This window comes from Vulpes lagopus, chromosome 3, assembly GCF_018345385.1.
Source record: "Vulpes lagopus strain Blue_001 chromosome 3, ASM1834538v1, whole genome shotgun sequence".
Classification (NCBI taxonomy): domain Eukaryota; kingdom Metazoa; phylum Chordata; class Mammalia; order Carnivora; family Canidae; genus Vulpes; species Vulpes lagopus.
Genome location: NC_054826.1, coordinates 14,953,373 through 14,972,314, shown reverse-complemented (window position 1 = coordinate 14,972,314; position 18,942 = coordinate 14,953,373). Strand labels below are relative to the sequence as shown.

The following is an 18,942-nucleotide window of genomic DNA, read 5'->3' as shown; positions in this document are numbered from 1 at the left end:
GGCGCTCTAGGCCGCCTCCAGCTCTGTGGTGACGGTGGCCGAGGTGGCCGTCGGGTCTGAAAAGAGCGGCGGGAGCCGAGCGTTTCCTCCCCGGCTGCCCGGGAGGCGCGGCGGGCGGGCCTGCCGGGTGGCCCGGCTGCGGAGGGCTCCCTGGCGCCCGGATCCCGCCCCAAAGGTGAGGTTTCCGCGTCCCGGGATCCCGGGACTAGTAAAGATGCCGCGTGTGTGCAGGCTGGGGAACGGGGTTGCCGGGGCCCGCGCGCCATCCCTGTTCCGTTAGGGGCAGAGTCGGCGGGGCGGGGCGGGGCGGGGAGTCCCGGTTTGGCGCGGAAACTGGTCCCGCGGGGAACTACGGTGCTCACAGCCTGCCCTGTGGTGCTGGCCCCTTACTAGAGGCGGGGAAATCGTAGCGTGGAGGAGTCGCTCTCCCCCCAAAGTCACGAAGAGCCGAAGTGGCAGCTGTGGGGCTCAGCCCTTGCCCGGCGGAGTTGGGGGCCCGGGCCGCCTCCGCCCGCCTCGGCGCAGCTGGGCGTCGCGGGCCCTGCCGGCCCTGACCCAGAGTCTTGCGGTCCTCAGGGGTTCGCCGACCCGCAGCAGCGCGTGTGGCCGCCGGGAGCATCCCCTGGGCCGCAGGAGCCGAGGGCGATGCCCCTCCTGACCCCACAGACCCAAGGGGACAGCGACTACAGCCTGGTGGCCAGCCTTGACAACGTCAGGAATCTCTCCACGGTCCTGAAGGCTATTCATTTCCGAGAACATGCGACGTGTTTCGCCACTAAAAACGGAATCAAGGTTACGGTGGAAAATGCAAAGTGTGTGCAAGCAAATGCTTTTATTCAGGTATGGAAATAGGCGTCTCTCTTTTTTTTTTTTTTTTATTCGTAAGAGACAGAGAGAGAGAGGCAGGCTCCGTGCCGGACGTGGGACTCGATCCCGGGTCTCCAGGGTTACGCCCTGGGCTGAAGGCAGCGCTGAACTGCTGGGCCACCCGGGCTGCCCGAAATAGGCGTCTTTTTTTTTTTTTTTTTTTTTTTAAGATTTATTTATTTACTTATTCATGATAGAGAGAGAGAGAGAGAGAGAGAGAGGCAGAGACAGAGGTAGAGGGAGAAGCAGGCTCCATGCCGGGAGCCCGATGCGGGACTCGATCCCGGGTCTCCAGGATCGTGCCCTGGGCTGAAGGCAGGCGCCAAACCGCTGAGCCACCCAGGGATCCCCGAAATAGGCGTATTTTTTTTTTAATTAATTTTTGCCTGTTTCTTACAACTTTTTTTTTTTTAAGATTTTATTTATTCATGAGACACACAGGGTGAGAGAGAGAGAGGCAGAGACACAGGCAGAGGGAGAAGCAGGCTCCATGCAGGGAGCCCGATGTGGGACTCGACCCGGTACCCCAGGATCATGCCCTGGGGTGAAGGCGGCGCTAAACCCCTGAGCCAACCAGGCTGCCCCCAAATAGGCGTCTTTTAAGTGATTTGCCAACAGTCCTACAGATGGCAGGTGGCCACGTTGGGATGAGAACCCAAACATTTGTTTCCAGAGTATATGGTTTTGGCGACTACTTCCCCTTTCCCTTTTATTGGTTATAATCCCTCCTTACAAAGTGATATATGTATGGTTCACATAGGATTTCAAATTTAATCCAACATTTTTTTTTTAACACTTAAGTGCATAGTGTAACCTCAGATATAGAGGGATAGATAAGACGTGGTTCTTGTCCTCAAAAGAAATTGAAAATCGGTATCACTGATGCTTTATCAGATTGTTTGGCTGTTTTCCAAAGGACTTGAGCCCTACTGATGTCCACAGAAATGAGACAAGGGGAAGTCGCGTGGGACAATAGTTTAGATCCAAGAACCTAGATGAAGGACCTTTCCTGAAGTTTTGCATGGTACTGAAATCAGTTACGCCTTAACTACCGAGTAGTAGTATTCTAATAATAGTTGAAAAAAGTCTTTAAGATGTTTTGATCGGTAATCAGAAATTATTTTCATGGGGTTAGTGTAACATTGTTATTTTTGAAACATATAAAGTGAAATCTAGAAACTTTTATGTGAGTTTTCATTAATATGTATACATTTTTATGTTTACTTTTTTTCACAGGCTGGAATATTTCAAGAGTTTATAGTTCAAGAAGAGTCTGTTACTTTTCGAATAAATTTAACTATCCTTTTAGACTGTTTATCTATTTTTGGATCAAGTCCTATGCCAGGTGAACCATTCTATTATCATTATAATGACACAAAAGCATTATACAAATGGTCAGAAAAATACAGGAGAAGTTATTAGAAGTAATAAATAATATCTTAGAAATTGCAAATTTATCATTGGTCATGATCATGGATTTCAATTTCTCACATTAATAGGAAGTATGCTGTGTTCTTTTCATATTTACAAAAGTGTTTATAATTTTTTTAATTTACAAAGTTTTAGGGGTTTTCTTTTTTTAGATTTTTTAAAATTTATTCATGAGAGGCAGAGGGAAATGCGGGCTCCCTGTAGGGAGCCGGATGTGGGACTCTATCCCAGGATCCCGGGATCATGCCTTGAGTCAAAGGCAGACACTCAACCGCTGAGCCAGCCAGGACCTCCAGTTTTAGGGGTTTTAAATTTGAACCGACCAAGAGAAGACTTTGAATGTGTATTATCTTTAACATTGTAAAATATGTATTAAATGGTGTTTTCCCCTAACTTGTTCAGAATTATACAGTTTAGTGGCAGAGAAAAACAGAAACTAATTCTCACACCTAGTTTACTGTGTTAAAAAAGTGTTTGCTTTTATTTCTTTAAGTCCTATTTATAAATTGTCTATTTCCTGAAATGTTTAATTTTAAAATATTTACATGTTTTATTTTTTTTAGGAATAGTGAATTCGGTTGCTATGGATATAAAACTACAAGGAATCCCCAGAAGAACGATTTTATTTCACAGGAAAGGAATATGGAGATTAGCTAGGGAAAATTCAGTTGTGGTTCTTTAGAAAATATATTTTAATTTTGTACTGACAATTCCGTTATTGTTAAGTATACATTTTTCTAATGCAGCATTCCCTAGCTGGTTTTTCATAAAAGCACCTGCCTTCCCCTATTCCTCTTCACTGTAGCTCCCCATCTAGTAAGAGGAAGGAGCTGGAATGTCCCATCATATTCCTCCTCCTCCACTAGTGATTTGTAGTGTTAAAACCCACATTACCATTAACCACCTTCTCTTTTTCTCTCAATTTGATCTTAAAGTTTGAGGAAATGTAAATAGTATCTCCCAATAGAAAAGCTTGGAAGGGTCCTTACACAGTAGATACACTGACATTATCAAAGCAGTCTACTGTTGTGCACATTGTACCATTGAGAAAGAGCATAGTTTATTCTGCAGTAATTCTATTACTTGCAATATTGGTCCATGTAGACTCTTCATTCTGAAAATTGTAGGTATATAAAATCAATAAGCTATTTCTGAGGTGTTTTTGGCAAACTGGAAAATGATTTCAAAGAGTTAAATTTTGTTCTGGTTCTTAGTTTTGTTATTATTTGAATTGTCTACATATGTCATCAGGGAAAATATGATCCCTTCTTATAAGGAGATAAAGATATGTATATATAGATATATGCTAGAAATTGGGCAGAATAGAATAATCTTCAAGAGTTGTAATAATCTTAAGAAGCTGAGCATACATTATAAAGCTAAGCCCAACATATGATTTATTTCCTTGCAGGGACTTTAACTGCACTTCGGATGTGTTACCAAGGTTATGGCTACCCTTTGATGCTATTTCTAGAAGAAGGAGGAGTGGTGACAGTCTGCAAAATCAATACTCAGGAGCCGGAGGAGACTCTGGATTTTGATTTCTGCAGCACCAATGTTATTAATAAAATTATTCTGCAGTCAGAGGGGCTCCGTGAAGCATTTTCTGAATTGGATATGACGAGTGAGGTCCTACAGATCACCATGTCTCCCGACAAGCCTTATTTCAGGTACTTGAACACAGAGGGCAATTATAGTTAATATTGTAGTCTGCTCTTTCTCTGCTTACACATTTGCTCAGGATGCAGAATTTTTATCATCCCAGCTCGTAGAATTTTCAGATCTTCAGAGAGCTTTTACTCTACATAGTTTTATAAATCAGGAAACCTAAGGTCCAAGAAGATGAACTCAGTATTTAAATCTTCATAGTTTTGGTTTGTAGGTAAGTAGCCCAGCCTCCTACTTCATAAACTAGAGGTCTTTTCATTGTACTACTTACTGGTATAGATCAAGTTACATCACAAGGAAAATTTGGTCTTAAACGTTTGGAAAAGATGTTTGTATCATATGGTATCTCTTTCAAGTTAGTGCAGGATACAGAAGGAAGCAGATGTTTTCTGTACATGGTTCATTCACTGAGTATCTATTAGTCACCTCCTGTGTGCATATCTACCTTTTAAAGCCCCTCGGAAAGGAACAGCTTAAAATCATGATGAGGAGAAGATATATATGACACAGCATAAAAGGAGCAGAATTGCATGCCACTAAGTACCAAAATAATTAACAGAGACGCCTAGGGAATAGTACTTGAGTACTTAGGGGTATTGATCAAGGTAAGCTCCTAAGGGAGGGCAATTTTCAGCAGAAATACAATGTCAAAAACTATCAAGCTGTTCCTGGTATTTTGAACCAACAAATTATGAAATTTTCAGGATTAGAATCCATTTGGAGAGAGGATTTAAATAGTTCTTCTGTTTTGAAATACATCAGAATATTAAAGTGTAAAGGAGGAAAAAATATGAAAGAAATGTTCTTTTTACATCTACTCTAGAAGCTGTGGGCCCTTATGACATTCGGCAGTTACAAATTTGGATCAAGGTTGGTTACATTGTTAACCAAAATGGTAATCAATGAAACCCTACTTAAACAGTGATATGAATTAAAATTTTGAGCACTTAAACAGCATATTTTAGAGGATCCTCACCTAAGTGATGCCTGTGCTGACACAGGTAACTAGATGGATCATGGTATCTTTCATTTCCAGTATGAGAAGTGATTGGGTCATGTGGAACTGGGAGTTGAAATTTTTCTCTGGATTTGTTAAATTTGAGCTGTCTGTAACACTAGGGAGTAGTTTAACATACAGAGTTCAGGAGATAGGTCTAGACTGGAAATTTATTTATTTTTTTAAAGATTTTATTTATTCACAAGAGACACAGAGAGAGGCAGACATAGGCAGAGGGAGAAGCAGGATCCCAGGGATCACGCTCTGAGCCAAAAGCAGACGCTCAACCGCTGAGCCACCCAGGCGTCCCTAGACTGGAAATTTAGATTTGGGAGTCATCGTCATGGCTGGGCATGGATGAGATGGCTCAGAGAAAGGCTACATTAGAGGAGAGAAAAGGTGGCACCTGAGGAAGACCAGCAGCCACTGTGCTCACAGTACTTACCAGTGTGTTAACCCCACAGCAAATAATACATTCTTGCAGTTTAAACCTTTACATTTACAAATTGTCTACACACAACCTGCTAATACTGCCAAGCAAGGAAAACCATGAAACAGCCTGAAGAGAGGTCTAAGATACAGAAAAGCCAGGATTCCTGGGTGTGGCGGTAAGGATGGGGAATAGGACTCCAGGCTTGCCAATGAGTTAGCTCAGGGTCTTCCATCACTCCTCAGCTCTCTCCTTTTGTATAATTTCTGATTTAAGGATGGGGAAATGTATCAGAATAGAATTAAGGTAATGAAATTGAGGCAGACAACCCTGGTGGATTCCTTAGGTGATTCATTTTTCCAAAGCTGTTTATTAGTTGCTAGATCTTCTGATCTCCCACTGCACCCTGCAGGAATCTTTATTACTGTAATTGGTATAGTGTATTGTCAGCATTTGTTTACATATCTTGTTTCATTCACCAGAATGAGCTTCTTAAGGAAGTGTCTTCTTTACTGAGATCCTAATGGGACTTACTGTTGGACCAATGGATAAATGAATCGCTCATTTTTTTTTTTACTGTAGGTTATCTACTTTTGGAAATGCAGGAAGCTCCCATCTTGATTATCCCAAAGATTCTGATTTGATGGAATCATTTCAGTGTAACCAAACCCAGGTCAACAGGTCAGTTCTTTTTTTTTTTTTTTTTTTTAACAGGTCAGTTCTTAATATATTGGTGATGATGGTGAATATCGCATATGTATTAAATAAATGTAAAACTTTGAATCTTGCTAAAGGTATAATATCTAAATAAGTAGTAGAGTGCTGGGTTTACCTGGGGATTTGGAGTTGTGATAGTGGATGAAATTGTAAAAATGAAAAATATTAGCAAATTGGACAAATATTTTATATTTGTTACTTGGTAGTTCTTGGCTAATTTTTGTCCTTTACTTGGAGTTATGAGCACTGCTTCAAGCATGTCCAAATAACAACTGCTTTTTTATTTACTCCTCTACAGATACAAGATTTCTTTACTGAAACCCTCTACAAAGGCCTTAGTCCTGTCGTGTAAGGTGTCTATCCGAACAGATAACCGAGGGTTTCTCTCATTACAGTATATGATTAGGAATGAGGATGGACAGATATGTTTTGTGGAATATTACTGCTGCCCTGATGAAGAAGTTTCTGAATCAGAATCTTAAGTATGGCATTCACTGTGATCTCTACCTGAAATAGGTCACATTCTCATTCTGGGTTTAGTATCTCCACGATATTGGATTTTTCTAAAGGGAAGAAGCTGGAGGAGATGGGAACAAGGTCCACGTATCCTAATAGTTGCTTTGTATTTTGTAAGTAAATGTTTTCATGGAGTCACACATTACCCACTACTGGACTATGTTGTGGTTCCGTCTTTTGAACTCATGGGAATCATTATGAGCCAAGATGAATAATCTATTTAAGTCAGACATTTCAAGAGTCTAAAAACTTTACATTTGATGAATCCATACCTGAAATGTTCTTTTATTTATTTACTATTAGAAAAGGCAGCGGTGTGTAAGTATTGCTTATTAGTTTGAATTGCGAAGAATATATCTTAACGCAGTGGGTCTTCAAAGTGTGGCACCTAAACCAACAGCATTGGCATTACCTGGAATCTTGTTAGAGACTCTGGAAGTGAGCCAACAGTCTGTAGCATAGAAAAATTTCCCCCAGGAAATTCTGATGCATGCTAAAGTTTGAGAACCACTGTTTTGAAGGATACTTTTTTTTGTTTTAATGCGTTTAATTGCATGGAAATTATTGCTTTTACATGTGATTTCTTTCCAAATGTTCTGAAGTTTAGGCTTTGCCAACAAGTCTGAGTAATTAAATGATTTATTTTTATTTTTTTATTTTTTAAAATGATTTATTTTTAAAGTATGTATTTTAAAGAAAGCTATGAAAAAGATACAAAGCAGACCAGAGTTACAGAATTTCTTCTTGTTCTCTGCCACTGTTCAGTGCAGTAAGTACTGTAGTAAGTACATATTATATACCTGCTATTCACCCATAAGAGTTTCTCATCCAAACAAGATGTAGAAAACCAGCAATTAAGTGGTTTTGCACTTTCTTGGGTAATTTTCAGTCAATTCTTATGGTGTGTAGATATCTAATAAAATGCAATACTAAGATTATCTGGCTTGTTTTCTAGTAGAAAAAAATATATAACTAAAATAAAGTTCCAATGAGCTGTGTGGTAACAGCTCGTTGGGTGGGCAATGTTGGCCTTTGTGGGTGAGACAGTTTTTCATGGGGGAAAAACTCATCCCATTGCAGGATTCATTGGGCCTCCCTGGCCCCTACCTACTAATGCTAGTCTTTGTCTTTGTGACCTGTGACCCCCCCCCCCAAAAACCCTGGTATTTGTGGTAAAGAACAGTTGAGTAATATTAATATCAGAAACATTCATCAGAAGGGTGTATTTGGAATCCTGCCTTAAAACAGGCCACATGGCATTAGAGGAGTTTGGAGAGTAGTTCAAACAAAGCACTTCAGGAAAACGCTCCCCCAGAACAGCTGTGGGCACTGCTCCCGAGTCCATGGGCAGGCTGGGTGTCTAGCCCAGAGTCACTACCTGATAACTACTAAGTCCCCCAGGCAATCTCAGGATGCCAGCTGGCACAAAAAGAGTTGGAGTTTGGTCAAGTGTAGTACACATTTAAGAAGGAAATGAATGAATCTACTAAATGTTGTACAAATACTTTTTTAGATAAACATCAAGAACAGAAGAAACCTAAAACATAATTATGAGAATATTTAATCAGTCAGAATTTCAAGGACTATAATTCTCCTTTAAAATAGGGCAGTTCTTTTTGGCTTTTGTTCACTGGTATGTCCTATACCTAGAACAGTGCCTAATATATAACATGTTCAATAAATATTTGTTAGATGAGAGAACCTCCATTCAGGTTATCTTTTAGCATCTTATTAGTCACTATTTAATTTCAATTATTGAGCTCTGAATTGATTTCAATCTAAGGTATTTTTTAAAAGTTGGACCTGTGAAGAATTTAAAATATATATTGGTTTCATAGGGAGAGACTGACTTTTGCACACTTAAGACAATCATTTTAGCTGCACATATCGTTAGCTATTTATGCTTCATAAGCTAACGAGTGTAATTGTTTCTACATCACACTAACTTCACGGTACTGATTTAACAGAATTTCCTATTTAGTGTGTTCTCTTTGACCTAGGAATTTACTAGTTTAACTTTGCTTAAATTCCTATGAAAGTCCGCTAGGGGGAGTGCTTTCTCAGGCCGACCAGGAGGCATGGAGACTACAGATTCACGTGTCACACACAGAAAAATAGAATCTTATTTTTTTAGATCTTTAGTTTTGCTGTTTTTGAAGTTTATCTCATTTTCTTATTAAATTGTGCTCACTACAGGAATAGGTAGTTAATTTCTCTGTTTTTAATGTTTTTCCGTGTTTGATGATGGTATGCCTCCACCTGGAATTGATGAAATGATTCAAAATAAAAAATAAGAGGATTTTTAAAATTCTGCTTTTGTAATAAAAAGTCTTGTAACACAATCACTTTTTTTGTCAGATTTTATTTATTTATGAGAGACGCACAGAGAGAGAGAGAGAGAGAGGGGCAGAGACACAGGTAGAGAGAGAAGCAGGCTCCATGCAGGGAGCCCGACATAGGACTTGATCCCAGGTCTCCAGGGTCACGCCCTGGGCTGAAGGCGGCCCTAAACCGCTGAGCCACCAGGGCTGCCCCATAATCACTTTTATAAGAAGCCACAGAGTTTCTGTGGTGTATCAAGTAGTCCTGGTACGAATTTGTTACAATTGCTAAAAGGGCATCATGTGGCGTTCTTAACAGTTTAGACTGGGGGATTTTTCAGAACAACATACTCCCTTCTTACTTTCCCTGTCTTCACACTGACTTCCCCTTGTCCCCACCTGAAGCAAAGTCTACTGAGTCCTGAGAAATTGAGGAAATTCTATAGTAGTTTTTATTTTCCTAATTCTATCATAGGTACTATTTTCACACACAAGTCGGGTTACATGCACCCAGAGCAGCTGGCAGCTCTAACATAGATTTCCCGCTCCAGGAGTGGACAGCTGGTGCTCTAATCAGAGGTGCCTTGGGCAGCTGCTCCAGGCATTTGTGTTATCCCTCTCAGTTACCACCAGAGATTCTGATAATTAGTAGATTAAATGTTTAAAGTAGGTTTTACTTTTGAAATTAATAGCTTGTTGATCAATATGATAGATAATAATAGTGGCTCTCATGGGCAAAACTAGAGGTATTCAGGATGTGTGAGATGATTACATTACGTCAGAGTAGTTCCCTATGCCTGCATGGGAAGGACATGAGAATCTAGTGAGGCTTGTAGCCTGTACAGTTAGGCGTGGTGCCTAGGGTTGACCCCTAAATGGTCTTGCTTCCTGCCATTTTGTCCAAGGACTTCTGGTTGCTTGTTGCTGACTGGATTAGGACAATCTCACCTCTGGAATATTGTGAAGTTTGCCTTAAGTAGACCTTTCGTGGTTACTGGTGTGTGAGCTACCAAAACAGAGAAATAGGACTTCACTGACCTAAAGGAACAGGTTGCATAAACTATGCTTGCTGAAAAATGTTTATTAAAATCTGTGGGGGATCCCTGGGTGGCTCAGCGGGTTAGCCCCTGCCTTCAGCCCAGGGCCCAGGTGATCCTGGAGTCCCAGGATCGAGTCCTGCGTCAGGCTCCCTGCATGGAGCCTGCTTCTGCCTCTTCCTGTGTCTCTGCCTCTCTCTCTCTCTGTATCTCATGAACAAATGAATAGAATCTTTAAAAAATAAAGTAAAATAAAATAAAATCTGTGGGATAGTTTGATCTGGGCTTGATTGTTTTTTTTTTTTTCTTTTCTAATTTGGTACAGAGATTGTAGGAAAATAGCTAACCCTTATCCACCTCAAAACTTTCAGTGCCTGTTAGTTACTTTAAAAAGAATCTGAAAGTTGTGAATGACCTTATTGACTCCGATCTGTTAGATTGGGGTGGATTATCCAGATTGCTGGTTTCCATTGAATGAATTTAGTTCTCATCCACAGTTTTCCAAGAGAGAATGCAACTTTATGTTCGGTTTTATACTGAGTTGGCTATTTCCAAGGTGGTTTCTTAAAACTTGAGAATTTCACAAGATACCAAACTTTTAAAACTTTTAGAACCAACAAAAGTAACAACTTGTTATTTTGTCAGCTATGAAGATATTAAAACTAGCCACCATTCATTATCACAACCATTTCATTAAACATTTTAACATCAAAATCTCACAAAATGGACTATTAGCAACTTTGCATTGATGGTAAACACAGGAAATATTTAAAACCTATTTCAAATGCAAAAATGGAATTACACCATAACATTTTATTTTAATGTTACACTCATGCTTTTTCTTCATTGATACACGTTTGTCAGTCTAGAGATTTTAAGACTTTTGGAATTTTGGGGTCTCCCAAAATAGGAAATTTAAAAAATTTTAGTGTCCTGTCCAGTACTTTTGTTTTTTTATTTATCACAGTCGTTGTTGAAAATCCATTTTCATCTGGATATGTGAAAATGGAAGCAATGCTTCTGAGGCTCGTTTAGTCAGTTCAGAATATTCTGGGTAAGAAGAGCAGCCCCATCTCCAGAGAGGGCTAAATTAGCAATGACAGACTGGGCAACCAGTTCACAAGCCTGCAGAAAAGGTCAGTGGGATATAGCTGCTTTCAGCCAGGGCTGCAACCTGGGACCCTGGCCCTGAGTCCCAGACTGAACATACTCTGGGAATTAGCTAAGGGGGAACACACCTGCAGAAGGAAGACTACTGGTCTACAGACAAGCCGGAGGTTAATCGGTATATATGTACTTAGGCCACAGTAGCACACTACTCCCCACTACACCTTGCTTGGGTACTGGTTGCTCATTAGGTTGTACAGACTGAACAAAGGACTGAAATAATTTTTTTGAATGAAGAACCAAAATGTGGTTCTTACAAGCACAAAGAGTTGTTGTTAGAAGGCACTTGGATGCCCAAAGAGACAGTCTTGGAGCTCCATTAATTCTGCTGATGTAATTGAGAATCGATGAAGAGAGAAAAGAAAAGTTTATATTGTAAACTCTCAGGAATCTAATTTCTCTTTTCTCCCTGGGTACATGAAGACAGTAAGGGACATGATTGGAGATTGCCAACATTTTTTCCTAGATACACATTTGTTTGGGGTTGCAGGAGGGGGAAGGTCAGGATTTCTTTTTAAAACAACCTTGGTGAACATTCCTACCATAACAAGTCTCTCTAATCCACTTTGAGGCTGGGGGGCAGCATAGTGAGATGGGAAGTAATCATCTGTGATTCAGAAAATCAGCTTCATAATCACCAGGCTGACCTTGAACAAATCAATCTATCTTGTCCCTAGCTCCTTCATTTATAGTAAGAATCAAAAAGTCCTTTCTGACTCTTAACATGGCATGAGACCAGGGCAAATGTTTTCAGAAGATCAAGTGTTTCTTCACAAGGCAGTTTTAGTGACCTGAAACAGGTTATGACTAAAAGTACTTCCAAATATTATATTAAAATATTCACCAGTAAACTACTTAGATATTGCAGAGTCTTTAAAAGGCCAGAAGTGAAAAAAAAAATGAAATTTGAGTTATAAAAGGGAATTAAGCAAGGTATTGGAGTCCCAGCCACTAAGAAACTAAAAGCGTTTGTCTAAAGATTTCTAACCCCCCTCCTCACCCTAAGTTATAGATCAGGATTCCTACTTTCTAAGGAGCCTTGAGTATTTTACCTGTAATGCTGATAAGTAGACTTTTTTTCCCCCTCCTATAGTCCTTAGTTCTGCTTTTGATCTCCCATGGCTATCAAAGTTGATAAATATGTCTTGTGATCCAAAATTTTTGTTATCAACAGGTCGGCTTTATTGTTGGCTATCTTGTGTGGAGGTTTTCAATTTACTGGTAATGGAAGACCTAAAGGAAAGCAGAAAACCATTTGTGCATTTGTCTTCGTTCTTGCCTTCTCGGCCAGCTCCAAATCACTGCTTTGTTAAGCTAGCTGGCTGAACTCAGTCTGAGGGCAACTGTTTGACCATGTGCCCACACCCCCAAAATGCTGACTCTTCTAATAGGCCTCTAAAATGATTCTAGAGTCGTAGTTTTTCTCCCTGAAGAGCAGGGAGCAATTCCTTTGATTCAGATGGCAGCCAAGGATGTCTTAGATACCTGGATTGCCTGTAATCACAGCTGAAAAAACTGCTTTTAATCACAGCTGAAAAATTTAGGGTCTCTTACGTTGTTCATAGTTTTCAGGTGATCTCATGAACACACAGATTTTAGAGCCCGGAGGCCCTGTTAAGTGCTACAAAGAGGATATATCTTCCCCATTTCCAGCCATTAAGATTCCCATACTCTGATTTTCTAATACTGGAGAAGTTGAGCTGGAGTTAGAAGTAATCTGGTCCAAAAGAAATCTGGTCCAGAAACCTGGTTTCTATTAAGTGTTCTTCAGTCATCTCCTATTTAGACCTCAAGCCTGCAAAGTGTGGTTTTCATAGCCCCTATTTGCCTGAAAAAAAGTATTTGTTCCACAGAAACATGAGACCCAAAATTTTACAAGACTTTTTTTTATATGCAAGTTCCATCTAAAGACTAATTCATTCTCTGTCTACTACTGACTGCATAAAATACAGAAAGCTATCTGGCACTTTAACCTCCTTCTCAGTAAACCAAGAGATAATGTGGTTTCAAATCTGAAGAAGAAATAGGCACAAATTAAGTCAATCGCCCAGGGTCTCATAAAATCAGAGGTGGGCAAAAATCTGAAGGACCTCTGCTAGGGAGTAGAAATCTGCCCAGGGCCTACTATCCTCCCACCACAAGGTGGCAGGATTCCCCTTGCCTGAAATCTCCAGGTCACTGAAAGGACACTGATTTCCAGCCACAGCGTGTACATCATCATCTTTGGGCTTAAGGCATTGTGTCACACTGTCTGTTTCCAAGCGCTGATAAGCTCCAGCTCACTTTTGAGATGTTAACCAGCAAAATGTTTTCCACACCAGCCTGGTGGTAGCTTTTCAGCAACAATAGTTACCAACCTCCTTTTGCTTTGTGCACCCATGTTGTAACTAGAAAGTAAGAAACTCAAAGCCCCAGCTTCAGGAAAAATAAAAATAGCTGCTATTTGTCAAATGATTGCTACGGGGCCGGGCACCCTGCTGACGACTTTCCAGACATTTTATTTTCACAGCAACACTAAGGGACAGGTACTGTTCTCCTCTCCATTCTGTCGATGAGGACACGGGGTAACATGCAGCTAGAAAGTGGCAGTAATGGAGTCTGAACCCAGATTTGTCTGTCTCCAGAGCTAGCTCTCAGCCGCCATGAATCATAAAGAAAAATTAGTTCACAGGGATGTATTGAAGTCATGTTTCTGTGATCAGATAAAATAGTTCATTGGTGAGATAGTCATGTTCACAGACTTTATTATGTCCTGAAGTGGGGCCCAGATTCTTTACCAAACTCTAAAAGCATTCTTGTACCCTCAGTTCAAGCAGGCGCTGCAGTACCCCTTGCTTTAAAATAAAACCAAATCTTTCTTAGTTTTTCTACTGTGGTTTTAAAGACTCTTTAATTTGCCAAAATTTAAATCACTGGCCATTTCAAAAAGAATTCAGGTGTATAGGAATACAGTCTTTTTTAAAAAAAATTAATTTGTTTTCAACATGCCAATGGGGAAGTTTAGTATATTGAAAGTTCTGAGAAGCCCAGGAAATGAACGTGTGTCACTTTATTTATCCTACTTTATTTTTCCCTAAACCAATCTGCCCAGAGCCTTTCTCCCTCCTCCATGTAGGCAGTGCAACATCCCTTGCAATCAGCAACCCTTGCAATACCCTCCAGAAAATGCTACTGTGTACGGCAGCCATAAAGAACTTACCATTGCTTCGATACGCTGTCCTCTGTCATACCTCAGGGCCTTTGCATATACAGTTCCTTCTTCCTGGAATGGTTTCTCTTCTCCACCTGGATGAACTGTTACTTGCCCTTCAAAAAACAACTCAGATGTAACCCTCTCAGTGAAGTCTTTTTCCAGCTTTCTTAGACTGTCTCTCCTTCCCACCTGCACTGCACTGAGATTTCTACTACAGGACTCATTCATCTTTTCATCATTTCTTCTTAGTTGCCTCTCCTACTTGATTGTCGTCTTAAGAGTCATGACCGAGTTTAACTTTATTAGCGCCCACATCTTGAACCGCACCCAGCATTTAGTAGGTGCTCACAAAGATAATTGTTGAAGAAATGAGTGAAGATGAGGAAACAATGTGTAGGCGACCAAGGGTCATGTAGCTATTTCATGGCGGAGTCGGGCCTCACACATGAGGTGCCTCCACTCAAAGTACACTGCTCGTGTCGCTATGCCCAAATAGCAGATCTATGGCAGTGGCTCAGCCTTCCCCCCCACCCAGACTCCATGACAATACGAATAAATCAGCTCCACGAAGCCCTTGATGCCCTGGAACGTCAAGCAAGCATCTCTCTAGGAAACCACTAATAGAGTGGGCCCACGAGATGAAAACTGTCTGCTCTCCTTGCCTGTTCCACACTGTATCCTCCTATCAATCCATTTTTGTGGACATGACAGAGGCTGTAGATTGTAGAACCCCTGACCTGGCACCAGGACACAAGAGCAGAGTTGCCTCTCACAACTCATACACCGAGGTTTGCCCGAATATTCTCCCCTCTGGTTCTGTAGAGGCAGCGTTGGAATATTCACTGATAAGTGATAGGAAAAGAACAGGAGGGCCGCATCCGGAAAACCAGCCGGCGGAGCATAATTTCATCACTGAGGTCCTGCCCAAGGCTGGCCTGGCTGACCGCGCACATCTACCCTCTCCCTTGATGCACTCCTCTTGGGCCAGAATTGCTCCCAATCCTACGTCCCTTGGCTTTCGCCCCCCACCCCCCAGCACCCCCTCGGCCCAGAAGAGGCTGTTCTGTCTTCACATGACTGAGGGGACAGCAGATCACTAATCAATGGGCATCCCTTCTCCCCCCTCTTGGGAAGAGAAAAGGATGGTTTTCCTTGCTGCTCCTGCTGGCTTCTATATCTGAAGACCCATCAAAAGAAATAACCGAAATAGCTCTTTGGCAAGTGGCTGTCCTAGAAATGTTTAAAAATAACAAAAATGGAGTTGATGCACCATACTCTCATACTTCCAATATGTCTGGATGACTAGCTCGAGTTGTAAAACTAGCTAGTATTTATTGAATATTTATTTATTGAGCTAGTGTTTATTGACCATAAGCCAGACACTGTGCTAAGGGCATTATGTAAAAGGCTCATTTGTTCTTCATTATGTTTCCATATTATAAATACTATTCTGGTCCTCACTGGAGGAAATTGAGGCTTAGGATAACTTGCCCCGTGACACACAGAAAATGGCAGAGCCTGGATTCCAACACCAGTCAGTCTGACTCTAACGTCCATGACCTTGACTCTTATATACCTTCTAACAATTAGAACTGTCCAATATAGGAAAGGTCCACTTCGACAGGTGATGAGTGAGTTCCTGATTTGGGGAGGTGTTTAATTAGGTGCCGGATTATTGGGTAATCTCAAAAATCTGCTCTACCAATACAGCTTGCTCGAATGTCAGTGGCGATTCTCTATTTGCCAGCATATTGGCTTCTTAGTAGTCCTCGTCCTCCTATCATCATCAGCGTCATCATCAGCACCACCTCTAAGTAGCACAAAGGCCTCTATCAGGCCTCTTTCTGAGCAGTTTTACTTCCATTAATTTAGTCACATTTTATAGATTTTTTTACAGATAAGGAAACTGAGGAGTAAAGTGACTTGTTCGAGGTCAGATAGCTAATAAATAAGAGCTGGTATCTGACTATAGTCCATTCTCTTAACACTACATTACACTGTCTCTTAATATTTGACACACATGCCATACTCTTTAAAAATTTATCTTTTTTATTATTACAGATATAATACATATTTATTATGTAAAAAAGTCAACAGCACAAATATATAACATAGAAGTTGAAAGCCCTCCACAATCTTATGTCCCAGAGATAGTTACTGTTACCTTTACAAACTACATATCTATATATATTTATGGGTTATACTATATATGATACTCACTAATATGTACTTTTCATGTTTTTACCGCTAATAATATATCTGCAATATATCTAACTCTTCAAAGCTCTACTTCACGCTTTCGAATGACCATATATACGATTATAAACACGAACTCGTTATATTGACCATAAACGTGTACTGGTGCTCCTACTGGTGGACATTTGAGTTTTTTCTACTGTTTTGTTATTATTTAAAAAATTCTGCCTGAGTGGCTCAGTCAGTTAAGCCTCTGACTCTTGATTTCAGCTCAGGTCATGATCTCAGGTTCATAAGATGGAGCCCTGCATTGAGCTCCCAGCTCAGCACGGAGTCTGCTGGTCCCTCTCTCTGCTTGTCCCCCCTCTTTCCCATACTCTATAAATAAATAAATAAATTTTTAAAAATAAAATCTACAAGGAAGACAGAATGTCTGCATGACTCCCAAATAACACAATAATAGGAATTACAGCAATTAACAGCTACAGAAGCTTACGAGTGCCATATATTAAATAAAGCAATGAAAATACAATTCTTATTATTCACATTTTTAAGATTATTTAAAAAAATTTTTAAGTATCCACATCCAACATGGGACTCAAACTCACAACCCCTAAATCAAGAGTCATATACTCTACTAACTGAGCCAGTCAGGTGCCCCTTCACACTTTTTTAGATGAAGGAAGGAAGACATAAGAAGTCTCACAGCAAATGAGAAAGCTTAAATTTGAGCCCTGTTTTTATTCCAAATAATATTGCATATATTATCTCTAAAATAAGTATAAATGTTTTCTCCTAAGCCTTTCATTTCATATATACATATTCCATGGGTTTTTTATCCATTCCCCTCACTTCAGAATCTATGTCCTTGAGCTCCTGAACCATTGAGCCTACTAGACATTGTCTAGTGTATGCATTGTGGGTACCTCAAACTTAACACATCCAAAATAGAAATCATCATCTTCCTCATACCCTCTAGACATCCTCCAGGATGATCTCCACTTGTCAGCACTATTTCATTTAGTAGCACTACCATTCACCCAAATGTCCAAGCTAGAAACTTCAAAATCTCCTATGACTCCTGCCTCTATTACATCTCACATCTAATTGGCTCTAAGGTCTTATTAGAATAGATCACAAATTGTTTCTCAATCCATCCTCTCCACTTTCCTCCTATTATGGCTTTAGATAATTAGGGCTCCCAACACTTCCACCTTGGACTGTTGTATCTGCCTCCTAACTGATCTCCCTGCTTCTAATCTAAAATCACCCTACGTCCCATCTATCCTTTCACTGCTGTCAGAGTTAATGTCGTAAAGCCAATAATCTATCATGTTTTATCTTGCTAAAATCCTTCTGTCTACTAAGTTCTAAACTCCTTAGCATGGCACATAAAATAGCCCATAATCTCACCCTAATTTATCTTTCCAAACTCATGTCCAGCATGTTCTTACTCATGTACCTTGTGTTTCCTCAGAAATATCAACTCTCTCCATGCCACTGTGCTTTTTGTTCATGCTACTCGAAATGCCCTCCTCTGGCTTCTCTGCTTCCTGCTGATATCTTACTTTTCTTTGAAGACTCAGCGACCTGCCCCCAGTGTATACACAGCCCCCATATTTCTAGTCTCCCAATTTATTACTTGTCCTCTTTGTTCACATTTCTATTAATGCTTTACTACACTAGTCATCTGGTCATGTGTGTTTGCTTTTCTGAAAGGACTCTATCTTAAAAATATTAGTATTTAGTACTTAGAAGGAGCCTGATATGTAAGTAATTAAAACTGAAGTACATTTGTGATTTAGGTACAAGTTTACTCCAAAATCTGAGATTTTCTGTGCCTTTTCAATACACTAAAATCTGACTTGAGAGTTGCAACTATCATCTAACCTTACAATCAACTCCTATTTCAAGGGGCTATTTCTGCTTTCACTTCTTTGCAGAGGCTTTAAAAGCCAAGAATTGGGGCTCCTGGCAATGAATGTCCAGTGATGTTGTCACTGGGTTTCCATAGGAGGTGGGGTAAAAAGCACAAGAGCTCATTGGAAAACTCGCCGAGTTCCAGGACATCTGGGATTGATCATTCCAGTGAGATGCTCAAGCAAAGAGAACAATTCTTGTACTGGTTTTAAAATTTTTTTTTCTTTTGACATCTGGGCTTTGGCAGCTACTCCTATGGCTTTGCTCAGCACTTCTTGAGGAATGAGATATGGGCTTGTTTTGGTGGAAGAAAAACCTCTACTGACTCAACTTCTCCTGCAGCAGAGTCCTCCAAAAGACTGTTCCTCTTTATCTCGATTTTCTTGGCAGGTCCTGGGCTCATTGTCATTTACAGAGAGAATTAGTCTCCACGTGCCTAAAGAAATTCATACTACCTGGGGTCTGAATTAGGTTATACCAGC

At 40.5% G+C, this 18,942-nt stretch overlaps 2 protein-coding genes across 2 annotated transcripts in view; one reads left to right on the top strand and one right to left on the bottom strand.

The window, feature by feature from the left end:
• Window positions 1-19: 19 nt before the first annotated feature.
• On the top strand, window positions 20-8,971 carry RAD1 (RAD1 checkpoint DNA exonuclease). The gene is made up of 6 exons (XM_041749950.1): window positions 20-175; window positions 577-840; window positions 2,104-2,212; window positions 3,710-3,968; window positions 5,976-6,074; window positions 6,409-8,971. The coding sequence occupies exons 2-6, from the start codon at window positions 646-648 to the stop codon at window positions 6,590-6,592; spliced, it is 846 nt and encodes a 281-aa protein (XP_041605884.1). The 5' UTR covers window positions 20-175; window positions 577-645; the 3' UTR covers window positions 6,593-8,971.
• Window positions 8,972-11,525: 2,554 nt separating this feature from the next.
• TTC23L (tetratricopeptide repeat domain 23 like) overlaps window positions 11,526-18,942 on the bottom strand; it is a 55,697-nt gene continuing 48,280 nt past the window's right edge. Inside the window, exons 12-13 of the mRNA XM_041746866.1 lie at window positions 14,351-14,457; window positions 11,526-12,384 (exon numbers count right to left, since the gene is read on the bottom strand). Of these exons, the coding sequence (XP_041602800.1) occupies window positions 14,376-14,457 (82 nt within the window). The 3' untranslated portion in view covers window positions 11,526-12,384; window positions 14,351-14,375. The remainder of the gene's footprint in view (window positions 12,385-14,350; window positions 14,458-18,942) is intronic.

Coding starts and splice junctions, on each gene's coding strand:
- RAD1 (XM_041749950.1), top strand. CDS start 646: ATGCCCCTCCTGACCCCACAGACCCAAGGGGACAGCGACTACAGCCTG. Junction 2,213..3,709: donor TGGATCAAGTCCTATGCCAG/GTGAACCATTCT, acceptor ATTTCCTTGCAG/GGACTTTAACTGCACTTCGG. Junction 3,969..5,975: donor CCCGACAAGCCTTATTTCAG/GTACTTGAACAC, acceptor TTTTTACTGTAG/GTTATCTACTTTTGGAAATG.